This window comes from Neolamprologus multifasciatus, chromosome 7 (genome assembly GCF_963576455.1).
Source record: "Neolamprologus multifasciatus chromosome 7, fNeoMul1.2, whole genome shotgun sequence".
In the NCBI taxonomy this organism is placed as follows: Eukaryota; Metazoa; Chordata; class Actinopteri; order Cichliformes; family Cichlidae; genus Neolamprologus; species Neolamprologus multifasciatus.
This window is the reverse complement of record NC_140445.1, coordinates 53,803,859-53,827,229: the sequence shown is the minus strand read 5'-3', so window position 1 is coordinate 53,827,229 and position 23,371 is coordinate 53,803,859. Positions and strand designations below refer to the sequence as shown.

General features: G+C 37.8%; 1 protein-coding gene across 3 annotated transcripts; it reads left to right on the top strand.

Moving 5' to 3' along the window:
• The first annotated feature begins 170 nt into the window (after positions 1-170).
• iqch (IQ motif containing H) lies at positions 171-22,016 on the top strand. 3 transcript variants are annotated; one of them, XM_085165341.1, is made up of 20 exons: positions 171-597; positions 703-798; positions 892-983; positions 1,077-1,152; positions 2,058-2,159; positions 3,949-4,051; positions 4,732-4,874; positions 4,980-5,513; positions 7,426-7,492; positions 8,379-8,462; positions 8,545-8,726; positions 9,609-9,881; positions 10,014-10,202; positions 15,475-15,595; positions 15,840-16,126; positions 19,029-19,187; positions 20,478-20,600; positions 20,881-20,942; positions 21,516-21,624; positions 21,820-22,016. In XM_085165341.1, the coding sequence occupies exons 1-20, from the start codon at positions 535-537 to the stop codon at positions 21,895-21,897; spliced, it is 2,943 nt and encodes a 980-aa protein (XP_085021467.1). In that variant the 5' UTR covers positions 171-534; the 3' UTR covers positions 21,898-22,016. The 3 variants fall into 3 exon arrangements, with proteins under 3 accessions (XP_085021467.1, XP_085021468.1, XP_085021469.1); XM_085165342.1 differs by lacking the exon at positions 21,820-22,016 and adding an exon at positions 20,715-20,763; XM_085165343.1 differs by lacking the exons at positions 20,478-20,600; positions 20,881-20,942; positions 21,516-21,624; positions 21,820-22,016 and having other exon boundaries at positions 19,006-19,187.
• The last annotated feature ends 1,355 nt before the right edge of the window (positions 22,017-23,371 follow it).

Sequence of the window (23,371 nt, the reverse complement as noted above, 5' to 3'; positions counted from 1 at the left end):
AATTGTAAAAATATTTTTATTGATTTTATTTTCATTGAAACTAAGTAATAATAATAATAATAATAATAATAATAATAATAATAATAATAATAATAATAATAATAATAATAATAATAATAATGATGATGATGATGATGATAATGATAATTATTTAAAAAGCAAAATCAAAAAAATTGCAGTCTGCGTTTATGTGAAGTGGAGGGACACTGTGAACAAATCTAACATCAGCTGATATGTTTTAGAAGGTGATTAAAGTAAAGGCCATGGTTATGTGGCAATGGGATAGGAGCATTGGGATAAACAATTATTTACTTAGACGTGACCCTTATATGCCTGACTGTCAAACTCCAGGAAGAAATGAGCTGCACGGTGTCTCGTCGTCAAGGTTACGTGTACCGAATCAGAAACTTTCACTGGTGACAAGCTAATTGTTTCGCTAACAGTAGGTAACTCAATGACTGTAGAAAAGTCATTGGGGTAACTAGTACAGTTCGCCATTGTGATATATATATTTCAGTTACAAACCCATAAATAATGATGAAAAAAATGTCCGAAGTGGTTAAAAAGGAAGACAAATCGGGAGCTGTTTCGGTTCGGGTAAAGTTTCCTTGACTTATCTTGCCTTTAGCTAAATCATCAAATTCGTGTATGCTGTTTTTAGACCATTTTCTGGAGTATTTACATTTTATAACTGTATTGCAGGTTGAAGACGATTTACGACAACTCAAACCTAGTCTTGAGAAAGTGACTGTCAGTGAGGGAAGGACAACACTGAACACTCAGGCCCTGAACATCAGGGTGAGAAATCTTCACGCACAGTAGCATTTATATTAAATATAAAATATAGTACACGTAAGAACCGACAGTTAATAAGTTCTTGACTGTCTGTAGAAACATGCAGAGGATTGTTTGAAAACAGTGAATAAGCAGCAGCTGGTTCTTCCTCCCATTGAAGATTTACAAAAAAAGACTATTTTTAAATGGTAAGTAGTATTTTTAGTGGGAATATTTTGCTCAACCATTACCTTTTTGCAAATTTGATTAAATATGTTTAGAATTGTTATGAATTTACACAGGACTCCTTGTCTGGAGAAAATCTCAGATGTGAAGAAACAGAGAGAAAACCTTCCAGAAGCTCCAGCAGGGGAACAGGTAGATTTTTATGCGCATTCAGAAACTTTAAAAAAGGATAATAAAGTACCTTTTTTCAATTAATGAGGGTGTGTACAAGCTAAACACGTGCAATACGATAGGCAAGGTAAAAGTGGGCAAGGATTGATACCTTTTTTGTTTAGCAAAAATCCTAACTATTTACACGCTCATTGTAAAAATTATTAGGTACACCTGTTTGCATTAACAGCATGTAATGCAAATATCAATAGGCCAATCACATGGCAGCAACTTGGTGCATTTAGGAATGTACAAAATCACCTGCTGAAATTCAAACTGAGCGTCAGAATGGGCAAGATGATTTTTGTGGACGTAGCATTGTTGGTGCCAGGCGGTCTGTTCTGAGTATTTCACAAATTGCTAGTTTAGTGGGATTTTCCTGCACAACCATCTCTATAAGGTATACAGAGGATTGTCTGAAAGAGAGAAAATATACAGTGAGCGACAGTTCTCTGGATCAGAGGAGAATAGCCAGACTCCTTTGAGTTGATCCATCGCTTTACGGTTACAGTGTAACCATCTTCAGATGGCTGCTTCCAGCAGGATTATGCACCATGTCACAAAGATCGTTCACCTCAAAGTGGTTTCTTGAACATGACAATGAGTTCACTGTACTCGATTGGTCTCAACAGTCGCATGATCTTAAACAGAGCACCTCTGGGATGCAACAGATCTGTATTAGTAGCGTGATACTGTCATGTCAATGTGTACCAAAGTCTCTGAGGAATGTTTGCAGCCCCTTGATGAAACTTGTGCCATGATGAATTAAGGCAGCTATGATTCAAAAGGGGGTTCAACCTGGTACTGATGAGGTATACCTAATGAATAGACTAATGAGAGTGCATCTTCTATTACAATTTCTGATTTTTTTCCTTTCTCTGTTTCAGGATAAGTTAGCACTGAACATGTGTTTGCCAAACAAAAGATCCATTAGGCATCAGAAATCTGGGAAATCACTTACTGATACTCACAGGAAGAGAGCAAATGAGGTAAGTAATATTCCATAAATGTAGAATAACCTGTAGTTGTAGTTTGCTATCATGCATGATTTCTGTAAAAAACTACACCTTACAGAAAGCCATAGTTTCTTTCAAATGAAGTATAAACATGGTATTACATTTACTGATCATATACATAATATTATAACATAAACAACTCTTAATCCAGTTATTCTTATTGTGATGTATTATTTACCATAGGTGGGTCTAAAATAAACCCTGTGGAACTTGCCACTTTAGTCAGCTTTTCTCTGGAGCCTTTGAACCTGTTTATGATGTCGATAGTTGTTTTTTTCTCCAAAAATTATGTGCTACAGTTTGTCGGATTGAATACTCTACACAAAGTAGCTGACAGATAATTTGCAGTGGCTTTGTAAAACGGAACCACAAAAGAGAATTTAGACTTTTCATTTGTTGCAGACATCAGGCTCAATGTTTTCTAATTATATTTTAAATGTTTTCATGGGGCATTTTAGTCTTACTGCTGGAAAGGACACCATTCAACTGCATGAAGTCTCGGCTATAATCATAGTTTTGTCAGAGTGTAATCATGAAATAATAATTATTTCCTCAGGGTATTTGCTTTGTACAGTGAGAAAAGTTTCTGCTGCACCTGTGGTGAATTAGATATCATTGTTCTTTTCCCTGATACTTACTCTCTAATCCTTCCAATAGACAGTGTGTGCTGGAGTGAAGAGTGATGGTAGTGTTCTGTATTAATAGATGCCTCAAGTCTCATGTTCAGACAGTCTGTGACGTAAAGGTCACTTGGCTTAGGGATGACATCCAGCACTTGTCACGGCAAACAAATTAATCTTTGCAAAGGTCGGCATTAGTTTTAGATCTATTTTACACACTTTTCTGATATGTTTTTGGGAATCTCTACCTGACACGAGAAACATAGGCCAAGACTGTCACTCTGATATAGGAGAGATGGAATTGCTGGCTGCAGAAAGCGGAAAGCAGCAGATTGCAGCACATCAGCATTCTTCTAAAGTAACAGGCGCCTGATTGCTGTGCTATGGGCTACTGGTTTACAGCTGTCTCAAGACAGAAGTGGATACCTGGTCCAGCATGCCAATAAGACAGCCGTAGCTTCCCCAACTGCTAACCACTGGCTCTCTGCCTGCTACCATCTCCTGCAACTCAGGCCAGCTCTTCTACTCTCCATACCCATGCCAGGCAATGAGCGTTTGCATTTTAGCAATTTTACAAAGGGTGCCACCTTTTTCCCAACCTCATCTGAAACAGATGTGTGCCTTTGAGGGGAGAATCTCACTGCACCTGGCTGCTACCTGTGGTCTGTCAAAGAGCTCAGTGGTCTGAGAAGAACAAAAGAAAGGACATTAGGTGACAAATCTGGAGGAGCACAAACTTTCTGTTTTATGAGTTGTGAAATGTTTAAATGTAGTCACAACAAATTCATACTGAAATTAGGCCAATAAATCTTGTTTTATTTTTATTGTGATCCAGTGTTATGAATTAAAATGTTTAAGGTTAACAGATTTGAATAACTATGATTGACAGTGAGTTACAGCGAAGGTCCTATTGCCAGTGGCACTTTTCTAAATTCTTAATGAATGCAGCAAACCTGTTGTTTCTGATAAAGCATGCTATCCTGAACCGCTTGTTTATACTTGTTCCCCTAGAAAATGTTTTCATGTCTAATGGGACAGATGGGTTTTAATGTGGACAGTAGCAGGTAATGTCAGGCAGCATTTTGTTGGTTGTGTTTACATCTGATGTGGAGTCACTGATGTTGCGAAAATCTTCTGTTCAGGCAAAAGGTGACAGGATAATCCCTGGCTCTGTGGTGAATTTTCAAGGAGCTGAATCAAAGGGCCATCACATCCTGGTAGTCCCCAAAGAAGACTTTGGGACAGGTTAGCAGCATTTCACCACCCCTACACCATCACCTCATCCTTTATACTCCAGACAAACATCTTTTGACATTCTGTGTTTGCTTAATGTTTGTGGAAACTTTGATCAAGTCAGTAATTCCACAATACTCTATAGTGTCAAACTCAAAATCATATAAATTGTTATATTAAGTTAGTAGTATTAAGTTTAGATACTATTATATATTTTTTTTAATCCTGGGAGAGGATGAACGAGGACAGTGCCACATCCAAATTTGTGTTCTGTGTCGATCGAGTACAAGGCTGCATCTCTTTATCCCAGAGAAGATTGATATTTTTCAAAGATGGGACAGCACTCTACAGAGTCTGTAGCAGTTTTTCCTGTTTCTGTCTGCTTTTTACATTAGCCTTGAATTTATTTAGGGAATATTAAAAAAGGTCTTTTATGGAAAATGTCATTTATCTTTGCTAAAAGTTCTCCTTTTTAGAATACCAAACTGTTAAGAATCTGGATAAAAGTCCATCAGCTTTGCCAAAGCTATTATGTTTTTTGTCTCATCCTTCTAGCTGTTTTAGTTTTTCTTTCATGATTTTAGGTTAAATATCTCAATGACTCTGTTCTTGAAGAGACAGCTGATGCTTGATTTGACTTCTGATCACTTTTAAAATATATCTGGATCTTTCTGTGAATTTTGCCCTGATAGATTCAAAGTCCAGGTGCCACGAACAGCCAGTATGTAAAACAAAAGCTGTCTCCACTTATTTAAGAGCAGACAAAGACTGCACACCCACTGAGACACCAGCTTTCGCCACAACTTCCAAGAGCATGGTTCCTAGAAGTCCTCAGGTACACTAATTCAAAAATAGTAGGTGCTAAAAACCAACATTTTCATGAATTGTAACACTATTATTAATAACTAAGCTGGGTGTGTCTTACTTGTTTCCTCTTTAGAGCCTGCCTGTAGATATCCCCAGGTACCTTTTTACAATCAGAAGTGGACAGGTCGACCCAATGGCTGCAGACTTCTGTCATTTCAAGCAGTGTTTTGTTTTGTGCTGGGGCAGTGTGGTTGATGTTCTAGAGCCCCTACAAAAACTGCTCAGGGAGTTTGCTGTGCCTTTAGCCAAAGTGAGTGGAGAGCGCCTGGTGGAGCTGAGCCATGTTTGGGATAGTGGTTGGAGTAAGGCTCCTTCAGCAATGCCTGTCCTCTCAGTGCTAGAAAACTGGGAGGAGGTTTCAGAACTCATCTCGCACCCAGGTCAGCGCTACAAGGGAGAGGGAGGCATCGAGGCTGCTGCCATCCACATCCAGTCCTCCTGGAGGCGCTACTTAGCCCGGACAGCCTACTTGTGCCACTGTCGCCGCAAGTGGGCGGCGGGCACCATTGCCATCTCATGGTTGATGCACGCTCAGCTGTGCCGTGTCAGGAAGGCCCTGCAGGCTCGGCGTTTTAGTCAGCTGGAAAACAGTCGCAGCAGAGCACAGGTGATGCTACTTTCTCGCTTCCATCTCTCTTTTACCTAATAATGCTCTGGTACCTGTTTTCTTGACTATTCTCTCAATTTCTCCAAATCCAATGAATCCATTGATATTTGTCCTTTGACTGTAAATGGATTCCTTTTCATTAAAATAAGGTTGCACATTGTGATTCTGTTTAGTATAAATGTTCTGTATTTTACAAGCATTTTTTAAGGCACATGGTCATTTCTAGAACACCAAGACAATTTTAGAAATTAGGACAGAAGCCATGTAATGCTATGTCAAGATGCAGTGTTATAGACAATTGTTTACAGTGGTAAAAAATGCATTTCTCTAGTACTTACAGTGTGAGATTTAAAGAAACAAACCCAGATATACACATTTTAGTAAACTTTAAGGAGAAAACAAAAAGACAATGGAAAAGTGGATGGGATGAAGACAATAAATATAAGTATAGCCAAACTGTAAAAGAAGACAGAAGCAGAAACAGTGGTAATGAAGGCTACAAAGCCTAGGGACAATCAGCTGATTGTCTGTTACAGTTCAAGTAATACTTACTACACATATGATGAAATGAAATACGTGTTTTGGCATTTGTTAGTTATCTGATCTCTAAAAGGGAAAGGTTTCCCCTCTCTCTCTTCTGATACTCAAAATCTGATTTAATGAAAAAAATTGATTATGTGTTTTCTCAGTGCCACATCATCATTTGTGTTCTTTGTCAATCAAGCACAAGGCTACTTCTCTTTACCCTAGAGAGGATTGATATTCTTATAAGATATATAAGCTCTACAGTGTCTGTAGCACTTTTACCTGTTTACCAGTTTCTTACAACCTTAGATTAATTTAGGAAATATTAAAAATATATATCTTTCTGCTTTTAAAAATGCCACACTTTTTAGCAAGTGAGCATGATTTGTGCTATTAAGTATCAATCCTGATCTAATGAACAGCTAATGAATCTTATTCCACTAGTATGAAATAAAATATATTTACATAGTCATGGCTTCTGCGTTTTTCAGTAAGCTACAAGGCAGATTTAGGTGAAGAAAATCAAATATGGTTCAGAGAATGTGTTTTATATATTGCCCACATACTTTTTTCTTAATTCAAAAAGAATATGTTACTGTGAATTTTAACGTGTAAATAAACAGTAAAGGAAAAACATGTTCTAATCGCACTGGCATAATTTAAGAGATGCAAAAGAGTGACGGTACATATAATCTACAGCAGAACTGCAGTTAAAAACAAGTTCGTTTTTGGATTTGTTAGGCTGAAAAGACTGATTTTCTTCATTGAAGACTTCCAGTCTTCCCAAAGTTTATGCTCAGTATCTCCAAATATTTTAACATCTCCTTAACATGGCAGAATGCATGACGTATACTTAACTACGTTAACTTGTAATCTTAGACATGGGAAATAAAACAGTGTTTCTATTTAAAAGACTGCTGTGACAGTTCAATTGCTCTACATACGTAATATTCTGTAATCCTTTTCCCTTTTCTTGTAGATGTCATGTCTCTGTGTCATCTGGCTGAACATCTTCTAGAGCGCTGACATAATATTAATTAGTGCCTACAACTTCATTTAGTTTTACCATTACTGTGTGTGTATACATGCACTAAATGTATGTTCTCACTCTTAAAGCATTCATACCCTGGTAATTAAGCCTGCTAATCTTCCCCTGGCAGTAGCATCATGTACCTTGCTGATTGAATTAATTGTGAGAAGATGTTCCTAAAGTAAACGCTTAATTTAATTACGGTGGTATTTTATGCTTGGTTTGCTTCTGTGAGCCCAGAGAGAGATTGGCTTGATGTGTTTTAGCTATGCAGTGATATGATGATTTGTGTGTGTATGTGTGTGTGCATACGCTCTGGCGATCCCATCTCTGATCGCTCCTTTTTTCCGTCCCCAGCATCTGGCAGCCAACTGGAAACGCATCCAGTCCTTCAAGAGGACCATTATCCACATCCCTTCATTAGGTAGCTTTCTTTGCCTGCTGCACACACACACACAAGCACATCTGATCTAGCAGCAGTCACCCCCAGTCTCACCACTCTGCTGCCCCAGTCTGTGGCCCTGGTGCAGGCACTCTGTCTCGTTCAAATGACTCTCTGCAGGAAAGCACTCACAGGATGATGACAGTCCCCATGCCAGGGAACTGAACAATTTAGTCTCAATCGCCATTTAATTTGTAGATTAAGCAAATGAAAAGCCATTATGGTGAATATTTACAAGCGGCACAAAGGTCTTATTTTATTGCTGCGCAAAAAAAAGGCAGAAAAAAAAGACACAAAAGAGGAATCGCTGCTGTGTTTTTTACGCTAAACACAGAGTGCAATCTAGGATCGGTTCTTGTTCTAATTTCACCACAGCATCCACATTTAGACTGTAATCAGGCATGTGCATTGTAAATCATTGAGCGATTGTCTAAAATTATTAAGCCTAATTACTAGCAGATGGAATGCTTTATTTGCACTTGGGGTGACTACAGAGAGTGCTGTGTGAGCAAGGATAATTAGAAAGTTGAACCCCATTGTTGTTAATTAGCATGAATCCAATCATTTAATTACCTTGATTCAGTTGAGGATTCTCTCTCAGGCAGAAATCCAGACATACATGGGCTAAAATCCTGGCGGTATCACTGAATGTAGTTCAGTGGTGGCTGGACATGGTGCAGCAGGACTCCCAGCACGCGACAGGCACAGCACCTGCTAGTTATTAAGCTAAATTAATCATCGGATTGCACTACAGTGTGATTAGACTTAAGTCCCTCACCCCCAAGTCTAGTAACACGCGCATTATCAGTAGTTGTACAGAGCTACAGATTTTTAAACTGTTAGATAACATATAACATTTTTCTGACAGGATACTCCCAGAGGAAACGACTGAACTTGAGAGGCTTTGACATCCTACAGAACATCCAAATGAGCAGGTTGTGTGATATTAGAGGTAAGCTGCACAGCTTACGTTTTTTTTTATTGTTCATATCTGTAAACATGCCATTTGTAAAACACTCTTTGTGTAATTGTAGATGAAAATGTGGAGGTGATCTACATATGTCCCCAGCATCTGGGAAACGACATCTTGGACTATTACACCAGCCTCCTGAAGTGTGATGGAGCCACAGATGGGGCTGATACCACGACCGCTCGAGCCTCATCCTCCGTGAGACGCTACATCATCCTCACACCTGAGGCTGTAGATTATTTCCCAGTAAGGATGACAATATTCACTAATTTATTTGCAACTTTTAAGTATTAACATGATAACAATGTGCCTTTTGAGCACAGAAATCTGCTTACTATATATTTATAGATGCCACAAGCGTTTGTAGTTTATAAATTATCCTCTAGAGGGTACCAAAGGAGGTTGTTGTTATAGCACTACACTCTGTCTAACATTTTTTCATCTTTTTTTCTACTTGTCAAACCAAAACTCTACATATTTTGCAAGTTTTACTGAATTTAACTGAGGGTGTTTTCAGATGTTGTTCAGCACATGATTAAATTCCATAGTGGGTGGTTTAATTAACTCATCATTACATTTAAAGGCTGTATTTTTAATAGTTCTGAGTATCTCACTGCTATAAAAGTGAAGCCGTTGCTATATTTATCTTTGCACATCCAGCCATTCTATCCATCTTATTCCATCGTTTTGCGCTAGATTGAATGTGCAACATGACATGGTCTTCTTCATTCTTTTTATTGATTTTCCTGCTGTTTTGTTGTTAAACTGTGCCAGACGTGTTGCTGAGATGAATCACTGCTACCCATGGCTGGCAGCGCATTCTGCCAGTGACAGAAGGGATAATTCCATGTGGATCAAATAAATACAGATGTGAAGTAATTAGTTGTATTCCCAAGGAGCTCATTGGGAGCACACATTAAAGATGTGAAGGATAGGGGAGGCCTCCCACAGGCAGCTTTTATCAATTCAACCTGCTAGAATACAGGAGAGGTCAAAACCCTGCTGGCTATTTCAATAATAGATCTATTTTGTGTACACAGTGATAAATCAGGTCAAGAAACAACCCTTGGAAGAGACAGTGAAAACGCTCCGCTTCAGGAATAATCGTCCTCCCCTCTTCTCTTCCAGACCCATAACATGTGCCTGTCTACACTTCTGAAGTACAGTCCACAAACCCTGAAGCACATCAGAAACCTGATCCAGGGGAAGCATGCCTATATTGTGGGTGGAATTGCCCACGTGGATGACCTGGCGGTAGCTGATGAGTTAGGGCTACCAATCCTGGGTCCAGAACCTGCTATTGCTCAACACTACAGCACCAAATCTGGAGCGAGGAGAATTTTTGTGGGGGCAGAGATCGATGTGCCACCTGGTCAAGGAAACATCTACTCGCTAAACCAGGTCAGACACCAAATACTGCATAACGCAAAGTCCTTCATCACTGCTCAGTAACAGATGAAAACATAATACATTTTCCCTCCTAATGTTTGTGTTAATTTGGTTTGCACTTCACATTTTTCAATCTTGGTCAAGCTTCATGAAACACTGGCAGAGCTTATGACTCAAAACACTGATGTGCAGCGCTGGCTCTTCAAGATTGACTCAGAGGATGGCGGCCGCGGTACAGCATATTGTGATACATGCCATCTTAGTTGCTATAAGTGGGCTCTGCAGGAGTATCATCGTTACGGTCCGGAGCTGTGGAACCCAAAATGCATTCAGGTAAAGATGTGACTCAGAGCATTATGTCAATCTTCCTGTGACTTAAAAATTTTGAGCATAATTTTACACTCAATTTTATGCAATGTTTTATTAAATGAGTTTGAATTTGGAGTTTCTGTTTTTCTTTTTTGATTAGTTTTCCTTATTACATCTCACCAAATTGATGTTTTTTTTACTATTATATCCTGTTTTTATGGCTCTCTCCAAAGCAGTGGTTTTGCAAAAACACAATACAAATAAAGTTTATTGCGATTATTATTACAGCACCCATGAGGAATCTCCCACTTTAAGTTAACATGGTAACAACTAAATAGTTAACAGTAGCGACTGGATATTAAAGTCCAGACTGTGCCCAGGTGTTCAGAAGGAAACCCAAAAAAGGGTTAGATTCACTTCTGTCACTGAAGGAACAAAAGGTATGTCACATTAGGGTCAAAGAGATGTAATTTTTCACCTTGGGGTCAGTGGCAATGCTGATTCCCTTAGTACAGTATTTTAAACGTCATCCCAAGAGCCTCAGAACAGTAAATCAATAGATGACATTTTTTAATTTTATGCATATTTTTATACATATAGATATTTCCTGAAACACACACATAACCTAGATTAACTCATCCAACAGTAACAAATCACAGTACAAATAGTGTATTTAACATACTGTTGCCTATCCGTATAGTACTGTGCAAAACTCTTGAGTCACCCCTCATTTTTATATTTTGCTAAGAAAACAAGTGCAGCGACTTATTGAAATGTCTACATACATACAAATAAATACAGTATATAAGGCATAAACAGAGTTTGTACCATTCTAACAACATTGAAAGTCAACATTTGGTATCAGGCAGACTTTCAATATGCTTCTTGAAGCTCTTCTTTGGATGTTGCAAATCAGCATTTACAGATGGTGGATCCTGACCTCCTCTGTCCATACTAACAGCGATTTAAACCAAAATCTTCAAATTTGGTTCACTGCTTTTTAAGACCTGTTGCCACTGATTTTCAGTCTAGTACTTGTGTAATTTGGTATTTGCCTGTTTCCCTTTCTTAAGAATGGCTTCTTGGCAGCAACCTTTCCACTGGGATCATTTCTGATGGGACTTTAGTAAACAGCAAATAGATCAACTAAAGTGTCAAATGTATCTCTCAGTCCCTGGCTTAGGTCTTTATTGGATTTTCTCATATTTCTTAAGGACATTACTTTCATCTGCTGTTCATGTGCTGCAGATAGTTTTTTTTTTTTTTTAACTTTATGTCATTTTTTGTAGATTCAGTTAAAGAATTGGAAACAAATTGTGTTCATGTGACAGCAGCTAGTAACAAAGTTCCTAAAGATACAATTTACAATTGATTCTTTGCTGAGTTGCTTGTTATGTGGCTCAACAGAAAAAAGAAAGAAAAAAATATTCTTCTGAAGATGGCTAGTTGCAAGGACTGGACTGAAAATAAGGGAAGAAGCAACCAAAAAAAACCTTCAAAAGGTCTAGAGAAATATTGCTCAAGATCACTTAGGAAATTAGGAGAAAATACATCCTTTAAAACTAAATTAAAAGAAATGGGGGAGATTGAAGACTTTCCCAAAGTAATGTGTATTTTGGTACTTTTACTCTGCAGCTTGAGTGAGGTTTTCACCTTAGTGTTCAGAGGGAATTGTTACCTTAGCATATAAAGTTCTTTGTGATGGCTGCTGTGAATTGTTACTGTATCAGTAACTTTGTATAGAACAGAACTGAATAGTTTAAATACAAATTACATTAATAGTAGCTAATGTTTGCTATACTGAGCTTTTTACATCTGTTACATTCATTAGATGGATCTGAGCTCTCTGTAAAATAAAGTCTAAATTGCAAATACGATGTTGCAAGAATTAATTTGTTTTTCCTGAAAATATAAATCCTGGTTTCATCTTGGATCTATTTAGAACAAATAAAATGTATTTAATCAATGGTAAACCATTCATTTACAACAAATGCAATCTGTACACAGCGCCTGAGCCCCTGGCTCTTATTTCTCATATGCTTACAAAGTAGCCTTTGATTTTCTGTCATGTGTTAATTACCGTATTTTGCCATTTAACTGGGAGCACTGTGTAAACTAATTACAGGCTAATGATTGTGGGCTTGGAGCACAACAATTTTACTTTTTATTCCATTCGGAAGAATAGCAGTCATCTCAAGGTTCTTGTGGCTCCCTCTGTTTTTGTTCCTATTAGCTCATTCTTTAATTCAGAGTGTATGTGTGGTGCGGGGCTGTAATTGTTGTGGCTTTGGTGCTGTTAATTATGGCAGAGAGTGGCTGAGCCACAGCCAAGGTCCATAATGGTGGCTGAAGCAGCACAGGGAAGTAAATGGGGTTTCTTTCACCAGCTGGGGTCCCATGGAGAGGGAAGAGTGCCGAGGCCCCCAGTGTAGGCCGACAGCCTCGGGGCTTCTGGGCCATATGGACACAACACTTTAACTGGCCTTTATTCTACACCTTGCTCTTTTAATCAAAGCAAAGCCCACATCCTGTGCTCTTCATTGCATGATGTTTTTCTTACGATATTGTTTTCTCCTAAAATCTGTTAGCCACTTGGATGTGAATCATACTGACCTTCTGTTGAAATGCTTTATACAGAAGAGTGCAATCTGGCTCTTTGTGCTGAAAGATCATAAAACAGTATTGTTGAGTAGATCCGAGCATATTAATATGTTATATTAATGTATCTAATCGTTATCTTCTAACTATCATGAATGTTTAACCTTCTTCATACATTTTGAGAAATGACGCTCATTAATAGAGCACTTTGCTGAAAAACAATAGATCTAACTGCACTCGTAATGACAGCTAGTGAATACACTCCAGAATATTTTGCAAGCTTTATGAAAACAGTAGTTTTAATAAATTATTAATCAAATACAAATGATCAAATTAAGCATTATAATACTAATCCATAATTTATCAGCTTTCACCAATAATTGTTTACCAATAAATATCAAAGGGATTATTAAAGTGTATATTATCATATGTGTCATAGTTTAGTTAAAGTCCCATTATATTCACTATAAAAGTAGATGGGGGATAAATGAGTGTGACTGGCCCTTTTTTCTTAATTATTGCTTGCTCTGACGGGCTCCATATGAGAAAGCTTGAGTCAGATAATACCATGTGCTCGTTCAAAATAATATTAACATTCAGAACCCTTCTGGCTATGCAAAAGGATAGCCTAAAAGGATACAAAAAGGAGAATGGATGGGTGGTGGTGGTGGTGTGTGTGTGTGTGTGTGTGTGTGTGTGTGTGTGTGTGGAAGGGGGGGTTCATCCTTACTATAGGAGCTTTTGCACAGGTCTTAGAAAACGTGTGTTTCTCTAAATATTGTGAGGCCCACAGCTTCCAGCACAATGTTTTAGCCTGCAGAAAGCCCCCAGGCCTCTTTTAGCATTTACACAGAGAGAGGTTAAAGACATGTAGATCTGCAGCCTTGCAATGCCCGAAGGGGGCCATACACACACTTAAGCGCTCACACAGCTTGCATATGGATCATTAGGCACAAGAGGGTAAAAATTACACCTAATAGCGTCAACAGATGGAGTATTTCTTTTTGTCATGCTGTGTACAAACAGATCTTGAGCAACACCTTATTTAGGTTAAGTTTGTCAGCGAAATGGGTCATTTGATAATCACTACCACTGAAGAGGTAGAGGGACATTTAATACAGATGTTCTATGTCTAAATATTGTGCAGTCTGTGCTTGCATGGACGAGTTTAAATATGTAATGTTTTACCTTAATATAATTAACCTGAATTTAGGAATTGAAAATATTTCCTTTAGTCAATATATATATATATATATATATATATATATATATATATATTGATTGATTGTTTTGTTTTGTGTTTTCATTGCAAAGACAATCATAAGTATTTACTTGTAATGTTTATGCAAATAAATTTTGCCTCAGTTTGTACAAAAAATTCAAGGATGAAATTGAAGTAAAGCAAATATTCATGCGAAATATATGAGTAGCCTGATTATATCGTCCTGTTCCCGAGACCTGTTCACAATCTCAGTTGTTGTGCTATGTAGTGGAGAGATGAAATGGCAATCAAAGAGCCAGGGCAACATCTATTTTATTTATGACCAGATTGCTTGGCTTTATGTGGACACCAAGCAAAGGCTGAATCCTATCACGGGGTACTATACGCAGTTTAAGTCCAAATAATTTATTGCAAAATACCTCTCTTTCTTTTCTTACTGTCCTGCTGTTTCTGTGAACTGCATAGGCAAAGTCCTGGGGTGAGTTTGCTCTTCCGTTGAGAATGACAACCGTTCCCTTACACTTTTTGCCGCACCATTGTGTGCTTTATGGTTTGTATAGGGGGAATCACTGTGTAGCATTTGACCTCGCCTCTTACAGTACTTGAATATGATGATGGCTGTTACATGACTGGAATATCAACAGTATAATCTCTGGTCCTGTCTCCAGTGAAGCCCAACAGCATGCACTCAAAACAAAGTAATGATCTTGATAGTATGAGGACAGAAGAAAGATATTATTTCTACTTATAATTTAGTCATCTCTTAAAAAGATTTTTCATGTTTTATTGTGTATGAAAAAAAATTAAATTCTTCTCTGTTGGCGCCACACGTACAGCATTGTTGTTGTTGTCATACTGCGTATTGTATAAATGGCTACAGAGGGTTTAGTCGGGGCATTGTTAGTGTAAATATAGCCATCATAGCCTTATAAGAAGAGAGCTGTACTTGTTGTTGTCAAACTGTTTCAGGGAAACCTAAAACAAAAGTTAGAAATTAACAGCATAATTAAGTGGTGTAACCATTATGGCATTTCCTAGTTACAGAAACAAGAGTGATATCGATCTCAGTCAAGCCCTGATTGATCCCCAGATAGATGGGGTTAGCTTACGTATTCATCAACTGCCCAGCGGAGAGAGTTGTTATTGAGGGCAGCTGCTTGGAGGCTGTGAGTTAAAGCCATTAGACTCCTGAGGCCTTCTGATAATAGGCTGTCACTCACAGATGGACCCTCCCGCAATATCCATCAGACACTTGCACAGAAATTGAAGCAGCCACCCAAGGTCTGGGGGACAACAAGCAGTCACTGGAGTCATCCGGATAACACAATGTGCTTCCAATAATATGGTCAACACATACAAAGCTTTAATAATAATGAAGTAACTGAAACTTATTATTTTGCATTGAATTGATACAAAAACTCCTAAAATTTGCATAATATTCAGTAGATGCTTAATGTATGCACTTTCTTTCAGTAGGAGACTGTGCTGCTCAGATATTTAGATGAGATCCCAGAATGGCTGACCCATTATGCCCAGCCTGCTAAAACCTCCTGCTATCCCAACTGGGCCTGCTTCCTGAAGACCTTCCTCAGGCAAGGTTAGATATCTATTGTCGGGCACTGAATGCTTTTCACTTGCAAATATAGCAGCATGTAATATGGATTTCCTATGTCGTTCCTGCTTCACAGGTGTTGCCTTTGTGAAATGCAAAATTCAATAATTTTCATGTAACTTTCTGTGATTGCTAAACAGCTGCTAGGAGAGTTCAGGTCCTGTATTACTGTTAGGCTGTGTTTTGTTGAGGGTACTAGAGCCATTTATCTGCTCTGCTATGTTCCCAGGAGGTGTGGTGGAGGCCTACCCCCCTTCAAACAGTGTCACCTGTCTGACAGTAGATCTGCTGCTGGAGCCAGGGGGTGAAGTGACCATGTTCTCTTGTGGAGACCAACTCCATGGTGGTTGCAAACTTGAAGCTATAGGCTCCATTGTTCCTCAGAGCTCTGTACACCCAGAAACTTTGCACTCCATCTGCACCCGTGTGGGCCGGGCCTGCCTGCAGCGGCGTATCGTAGGTTATGTCTCTGTGGATCTCGTTACCTTTCTGGACCATAACACCATGGAGAAGAAGGTGAGGCACAAACAGAGAAGATCCTAGCTTATCTATCATAATAGATATGATCTAAGGTGTTACAACACATTCTGCAGATGCTTTTATTTCAACATATTGGTGGAAAAGATCAATTTTTAGGCTGGATCCATAGGAGCAGTTAGGTGCCTCCCATATTAGTCCCCTGGGATCTAAAAAAAAGATAAGGCAAACTGTGGGCACTGGGAGCAAATGTGTCACAAGGCCATCTAATAAACTGTCAAGCCTTATTGTGTCGATACACTGATTCCACCATTTAAGGCTTGCCCTTTAACCTTACAATACTGAGAAATTCAGAGGCACCTATCTTTCAGACAATAGGTCATTCCAAAGTGATTTGGCAGCTTTGGGGGGGGGGGAAGATACCCTGTCAGTGTTTAACCCCTACCTGCAGCAGTCGGCTGAAATGTATCTCGCTATTATAGCCAGGCAGCATGGAAGTCTTATTTCATTTGTCAGGATTAAGTTTCGTTGAAAGCACTTTGATTTATGATATTTGAAATGGACTGGTTTATGATGCTTTAACCTCTGCTCCTAACATGTGGCTTGACTGACTGCCTATTGATTTGGAGCTGTATGATGAAATGCTTTGTATGTAATGTAGTCTATAAAATACTGTGGAATTTTACAGGTTTTACAAAAGCACAAAGAAGAAAGAAGGACACTATCTTCTTTCCCCTTCTTTCATTAAAAAAACATGAAAGAACACCAGTAGCAGAATACAATTTGTCCTCTAGTTATTTATGATGGATTTTTATTCAGAACAGTTCAAAAAATATCGTCCCTGCACTTTTCCGACTTTCCTTCTTTTGTTTATATTCATAATAGACATGCCAGAGTTGGAGAAAGAGCACACTTGCCACTAGAGGGTAGTATCTTCTGGATTAGATGTAATGTACAATGTAAGCAAAGCAGTGTTGCAATTTGCATCTTATAACCTCAAATGTCAGATTTTGTTTTAGATTATCAGCATTTTTTCTTTCTTTGAAGATTTAGAAATCCAGCCAGGAATGTTTTTGTCAGTAGTCTTTGCACAGACTGTGGACTCTACCATGCTGTATTTATTTTAGGGTAAAAAACCAACTTGCTGTACTTTCTTACATCCCGTGATTTTATTTAGTCAAATTAAACTGTCATTTCAGTGACAAAATGGTGACACTAAAAGCAGAAATTTCTTAAATGTATTCGGGACAGAATCAGGCCCTTTTTCCTTTACCTGTTTAGAATGAAATAATGACAGGCTTAAAATTAATTTTCATCTTCAATGTTGACCTGAAATTGAAAGGGACTCACTGACAGCATAATTAAGAATAGACTATAAAACAGCGTGTGCTTCAATAGAGGCAGGAACATTAATGACAGATTCTTAACCATCTCCCCACACACACAAAGCTTAGATGGAAGAGAGCCACATGGGCAAACCTGTCTGGGTTTAAACATCAATTTAGATTCAAACCTGTTGCTAAAAGCTGCCTACTTTATTTGATGGGAAGAAGTGGGTCACATATGTTTGCCCTTGCAGTCTTTCCTCACATTGTGGAACGGTGGGGCCCCAGCTGCAGCATCGGGGCTTTTAATGAAAATGCAAGGCAATAGAAAACAGGTACAATCCAGGCTTACATTTCCCACAGCTTTGTTAAGAGCAACAATGGGACAGGGGTGTATGAGTTTTAGTGAGTTGAGTGAATGGCTTGGTGAAGTGTGTCCATCACTCAGGCCCAGGTATCAACCTGATATATAGAGACGTGAATCTGCCCAGAGGTAGCTAAAGTACCACCTACAGAAAAGTTCACTCAGTTCTGCTAAAGTGTTTCCCACCTTGAATTTTTTTTAACTTTGTATCCACATACTGTCCTTTTTCTTTTTGACGTTTTTATGTACCTCGTGAAATTTTCATACTTGTTTCTGCAGTTTATAAATCATAAGTTTGGGCATTTTCTTATAGGGGAGAAAAGGTTACTAACCAAAACTGCGTAACTTCTGCCCTATAAATCAGATTATGTCAAATCAGGAAAAAGCTATTTTTGTCTCTATAATGTTTTAAAAACAAATTTTTCAGATAAACATGTCACACATTTTCCAGTTTTCCAAACATCTCACATTTTCAGATATTTCTCCGAAATAGTTTTTTACACGCTGTCGCACTAATCGGTCCCAAAAACAATTGTTATAGAAGCAGACTGTGCAATATGCTTTACAATATATTCAAATTTTATATAAAACACAGTGAAGTATTTAAGATAATTACTGCGTATGGTCAGATGTCCATGTGCTGGTGGAGATAAAGTACTCGGGTTACAGAGACTGCGGGTTCAGACAGGCAGCAATTTGCATTCGGTGGCAGGAGCGTTTACTTTGACAAATAGGAACGGCTAAAGGAGGCAGCCAACTGCCACTTAGTTATTAACAACTCCTTCACTGGTGATTTATTTGTCACTTTTGAAGAAAGGGCAGAGCTATTAGGTTATTATTGGGAAAATTAGCCCTGTTTAAGCGGAGGGCTACGACCATACCTGACCCCTTAATATACTTATAATGATGCCATTTACCATACATAACTGAACTTTACTTCTCATCAGACCTGAGCCAAACATGCCCAAGGCTGCCCGAATTCAAATACACAGGGAAGGATCTACTTTGTGCACATGTCAGAACTGAATTACCTAAATCAGTCAAACACACACCATGCCTGTGTTTTCCTTATGTTTGCCTCTTAACATGAGTAACACTGTAAGGATTAAGAGGTGCTAACTCTTCGCTTTGTAAGGTCCAGGGGGTGAAATACTTCGATGTTCCATTTTTTTTGTGATTAAATTGAAATTATTAAGTCTATAGAGTTTTGTCTTCTATCCGTGACACAGAGTTCACGACGTCTTGTTTGCAGGTGTGGGCTGTTGATCTGGACATCACATACAGTAACCAGCTGGCCATGACCCAGATGCTTCTGATGATGACTGGAGGAACGCTGAATTGCCACACAGGCTGTTTAGAAGCGCCAATGCCAATCAGAGAGAAATGCTGTGAACACCAGATCGTGCCCAAAGTACCGTCTTATATTTGCTTATATTTGCAGTTTAAATTATGTCTTTACCCACCTATCAGTGTATTGAGTTTAGATGCTATAATTTAAATTCACACTTTTTTCTTTTTCTTCTTAAATCAAATGATGCCGTCACGTAGTTTCTGCAACAAAAAAGCAGCCTGAGACTATGGAGGCTATTCGTAGCCTTTCAGTAATCACAAAGATAGATCAACGTTTTGCTCTTCATTATTGTTAAATACAACTAAATACTGTAATTATGCACGAGCTCAATTGGTGTTTAGGTGCTGAATTCATTATCATTTTGATAGATGAGCCTAAATAATCAACACATTAATAATTCATACCATTTTCATTATGCATGTGTATGCATGCTTGAACACCTCATCAACCTGGTGCCAGGCCTTAAACAATAGAGTTCTTTTATTAGCAGTATGCCCGAGTTTACGCTTGTTGATCTGCGACTTGTATTATTTTATCAAACATTCATTTAGTTGGTGGCCTGGTGCTTCAGTACAGCAGTTGAGCCACTGCAGTGGTTAATGGCTTCGGCGCTGGCCATCATTAAGGCCCTGCATATTACAAACACAATTAAATCCCAGTTGGACGCTTTTATTGTTGTGTGAGGGCCCTGCATCTGACAACTGCAAACACACACCCTTCACAGCAAGTTATGGGCTATCTCCTGAGCTCGCGGGGGCTTAGGCCTACTCTTTAAGTCTCCCAAAGGTGGCTGAGAAGCAGGAACATTTTTATCCTCCTAAGCCCTGCCACTTTTAAGTAATCAACCTCTCTGGTGTTACTTATGACACATGCAAACAGAATCCCTCTATTACAGTGATACAGAATGCTGTGTGCAGTGAGTATTCCTTTTGTGGATTCACTAATGCTTTCATCTTAGATTGAATGAAAAAAAATCTGCAGTCCCCAACCTGTAGTTTCTTTGATTGGTGTCGTACAATTAAGCTCATCTTGTGTTTGGCATGTCTTCTAAGCATTAATTGTTCCTCCCTGCAGTTAATTAAGAAAGGCCCAACAGTTTACCACATGTGCCCCGTACTCATCACGTTCACTAATCACACACACAAATTCAGCAGTGACCCTAAGGACATGTCTGGGGTTTAGCCATTTCTGCTCTATCTATTTCACACACCACCACCATACTTGGCTGCCAAATATAATCAAACTTTAAATTATTGGATTCAATGAATTAATTGACAAACAGTCATCACTCACATCTTCTGCTGTTTTCTTTTTTCTTTCTTTCTCTCTGTCTATTTTTTTTTTGTTCAGGCTCCAGTTGGAAATCTTTGTGCAGTCATTGGGAACCACTTATTTCACTCTGACCTTTCCATGTTATACAATAAGGTGTTCCTTATGATGTGCAAGGCCCATGGCATAAGATTTAACAAAAAGGTAACAATTCAGAATTGATCTGCACACTTTTCTATCATCATTTCCACTGTTCCTTTTATATGGTTAATACAAAGGGAAACTGCACAGATTTTACACATCAGAGTCTGTTTTCAGGTTTTAATGAGTACAACAGCATATGGAGGGAGGGCAACATACAGAAAAGGTGTGAATTTAAAGAGCTTAGATTTAAAGCAGGGTTGAAATGCACTCTTAGTTAGTACTCTTTGCTATACAATGATGAAGCTTTATTTTTCTCTGTTTTTTGATGCTTGCGTTTCAGACAAAGCAAGGCACGGTTTTCGCTTTTTTTGACAGCACTAAGCGAAGCAGTATTGGAATGATGTAAGTATGTCTTACTACACCAGATCCATACAAGAAAACAGGAGTTATGAACTTTCTTTATTTATAGACAAACCATAAGCTGATCTGTTATTATTTTAAGTCAGAAATATAGACAAACACAATGTGGAAGAGAATAAGATTTTTGTTTTTTTGCTGCATATATGTGTATAAAATTTGAGGCTCATCCCCGGGAGATGGAGCTTTACTATCCTCTGTTCAAAAAGGCAATCACTTTCCAAAGAAGACAATAGGCGATTAGATGAAAGACTTCACATGGCTAAGAGTAAAATCAATTCTTTCAGAGGATTAAGATGCCACCTCTAGCTTTGGTAATGCTGCAAACTCTAAAAGTTGTTAAGCAGAGGGTTATTTAACATATTTATCACACAAATCCTTTCGCTTCCACAATGTTGTAACAGTTAAATCAAGCTGTGCTCATCCCCCTAAAGAGCGAAGATGTTGTCTGCTGAAAGTTTCATTTAACCACCACTATCAGATGAACAAGGTGATTGTTTCTTAGCTGGCGACTTGGGGATCATTAGTAAACTCGTTTGTTTGTGGTGTCGTTAATAGAACAGTCTCAGAGGATCTCCAGAGAGCTCTCGCGACCTTTGCTCGGCATCTGTCAGTCATTCATCAGGAAATATCAGTCCCTAAAAGCCAAGGAGAAACCAATTTCATGGTACCATGTTAATGAGTTAATGATCTCTCCTCATCTATTTGTCATGAAACTTGTGTATCAGTGAAACTGAAAACATGATCACTACTCATAAATATCCTAATAAGAATATATTTTCAAGTTAATGTTGATGATTTTATGGAATAATAATAGGTAATACTCTAAGTTTGCTTCCTTTTCTGTCTGCTTTACTTGAAGGAGGTGATTAAGGAAATAGAAGATATACTGCAGATGACTCAGAACAAGCTTCAAGGGGAGGCTAAACCTGCATCTTAGATAGTTCCATTATCAGTGTTGCTGACTTGCTTTTCCAAAATCACTAAATATAACTAAATATGTCTACTCTGAAGATGACTGAAGGACTTTCCAAATAAATTCCTGAAAAAAAGCCTAAATATGTCACAAATCTGTAAAATCAATGGCTTTGTGAAAAGTTTCAAAAGTCTGAATATACTTTATTATAAACAAAGATTACACCGCCAGAAATCTATGCAGAAGGAATTTGCATGTGTAAATCAAAAAGTGTGTACATAAAAAGAAGTATATGTACATACTTCTGGGAGATCCTAGTGTGTATTGTGACACCAAATGCAAATATGTATATATATATATATATATATATATATATATATATATATATATATATATATATATATATATATATATATATGTATATATATATATATATATATATATATATATACTTATATATTAGTATATATATATATATATATATATATATATATATATATATACTTATATATTAGTATATATATATATATATATATATATATATATATTCTGTTACAGAAGTCTATTTGCATTTGGTGTCACAATACACACTAGGATCTCCCAGAATACCTTTCTTCTGTACAAATTGAGCCATGCACTACTGTGGTTGATTTTTATTAAATTAGATTGGAGTCAACTAGCTTGATTGTCAAAGTCCTCATCTGGAAGCTGACAATTTCAAACAACTCGCCTCATATGGTGACATGACAGTGTTTCAGTCTGGTCCTCACTGGACTGTGAATGTTGACTTTCTAAGCTTTCTAAGTAGAGACGATGCGTGTATTCATGGATTTGAGATTGCAAAAAAACATTTAAATCTTACTTAATTTTTATTTTGTAATTTGTATCAAGGATTTATATATGTTAATTTTATCCAAGAGCCTTACTTGATGTACATTTTTTTTAAAGCACATAAAATTTTAGATTTCCAGGAAAAAGCACTCATAGTCATGCTTTACCCCCCTCTGTTCAAATAGACAGTTGTATTGCATAAAAGACAACATGTGATAATGGAAAAACTTCGCAGGACTAATTCTTATGGAGGATTGAGCACCCCAGTGGATCTGTTACACCTTTAAATCCAGAGACTAGAATTACATTTGAATGTGTGCATTATTTTCACATATATTGACTTCAGAAATAATATTTTAAGACACTGAAAACATCTGTGACAAATACATCTGTCATTTATTTTCACATCACTTAATTATTATCTATTTGCATTTTACACAGAATTGGACCTAAATTATTTAGCAAATCATTTATAAATCATGCAGATGGGATTTCGGTTGGTTTGTGAAGTTGTTAAGGCATTACCAATCACCCTGACAAATTACGGTCAATCAATGAATCAATCAAGCTTTATTATATGGCCCCTTTCCTGCAGGTAAGTGCTGCACAAACGACTGAAATGCTAAAAGGAAGACAGGCAAAGATATATTTAAATAACATGAACTAA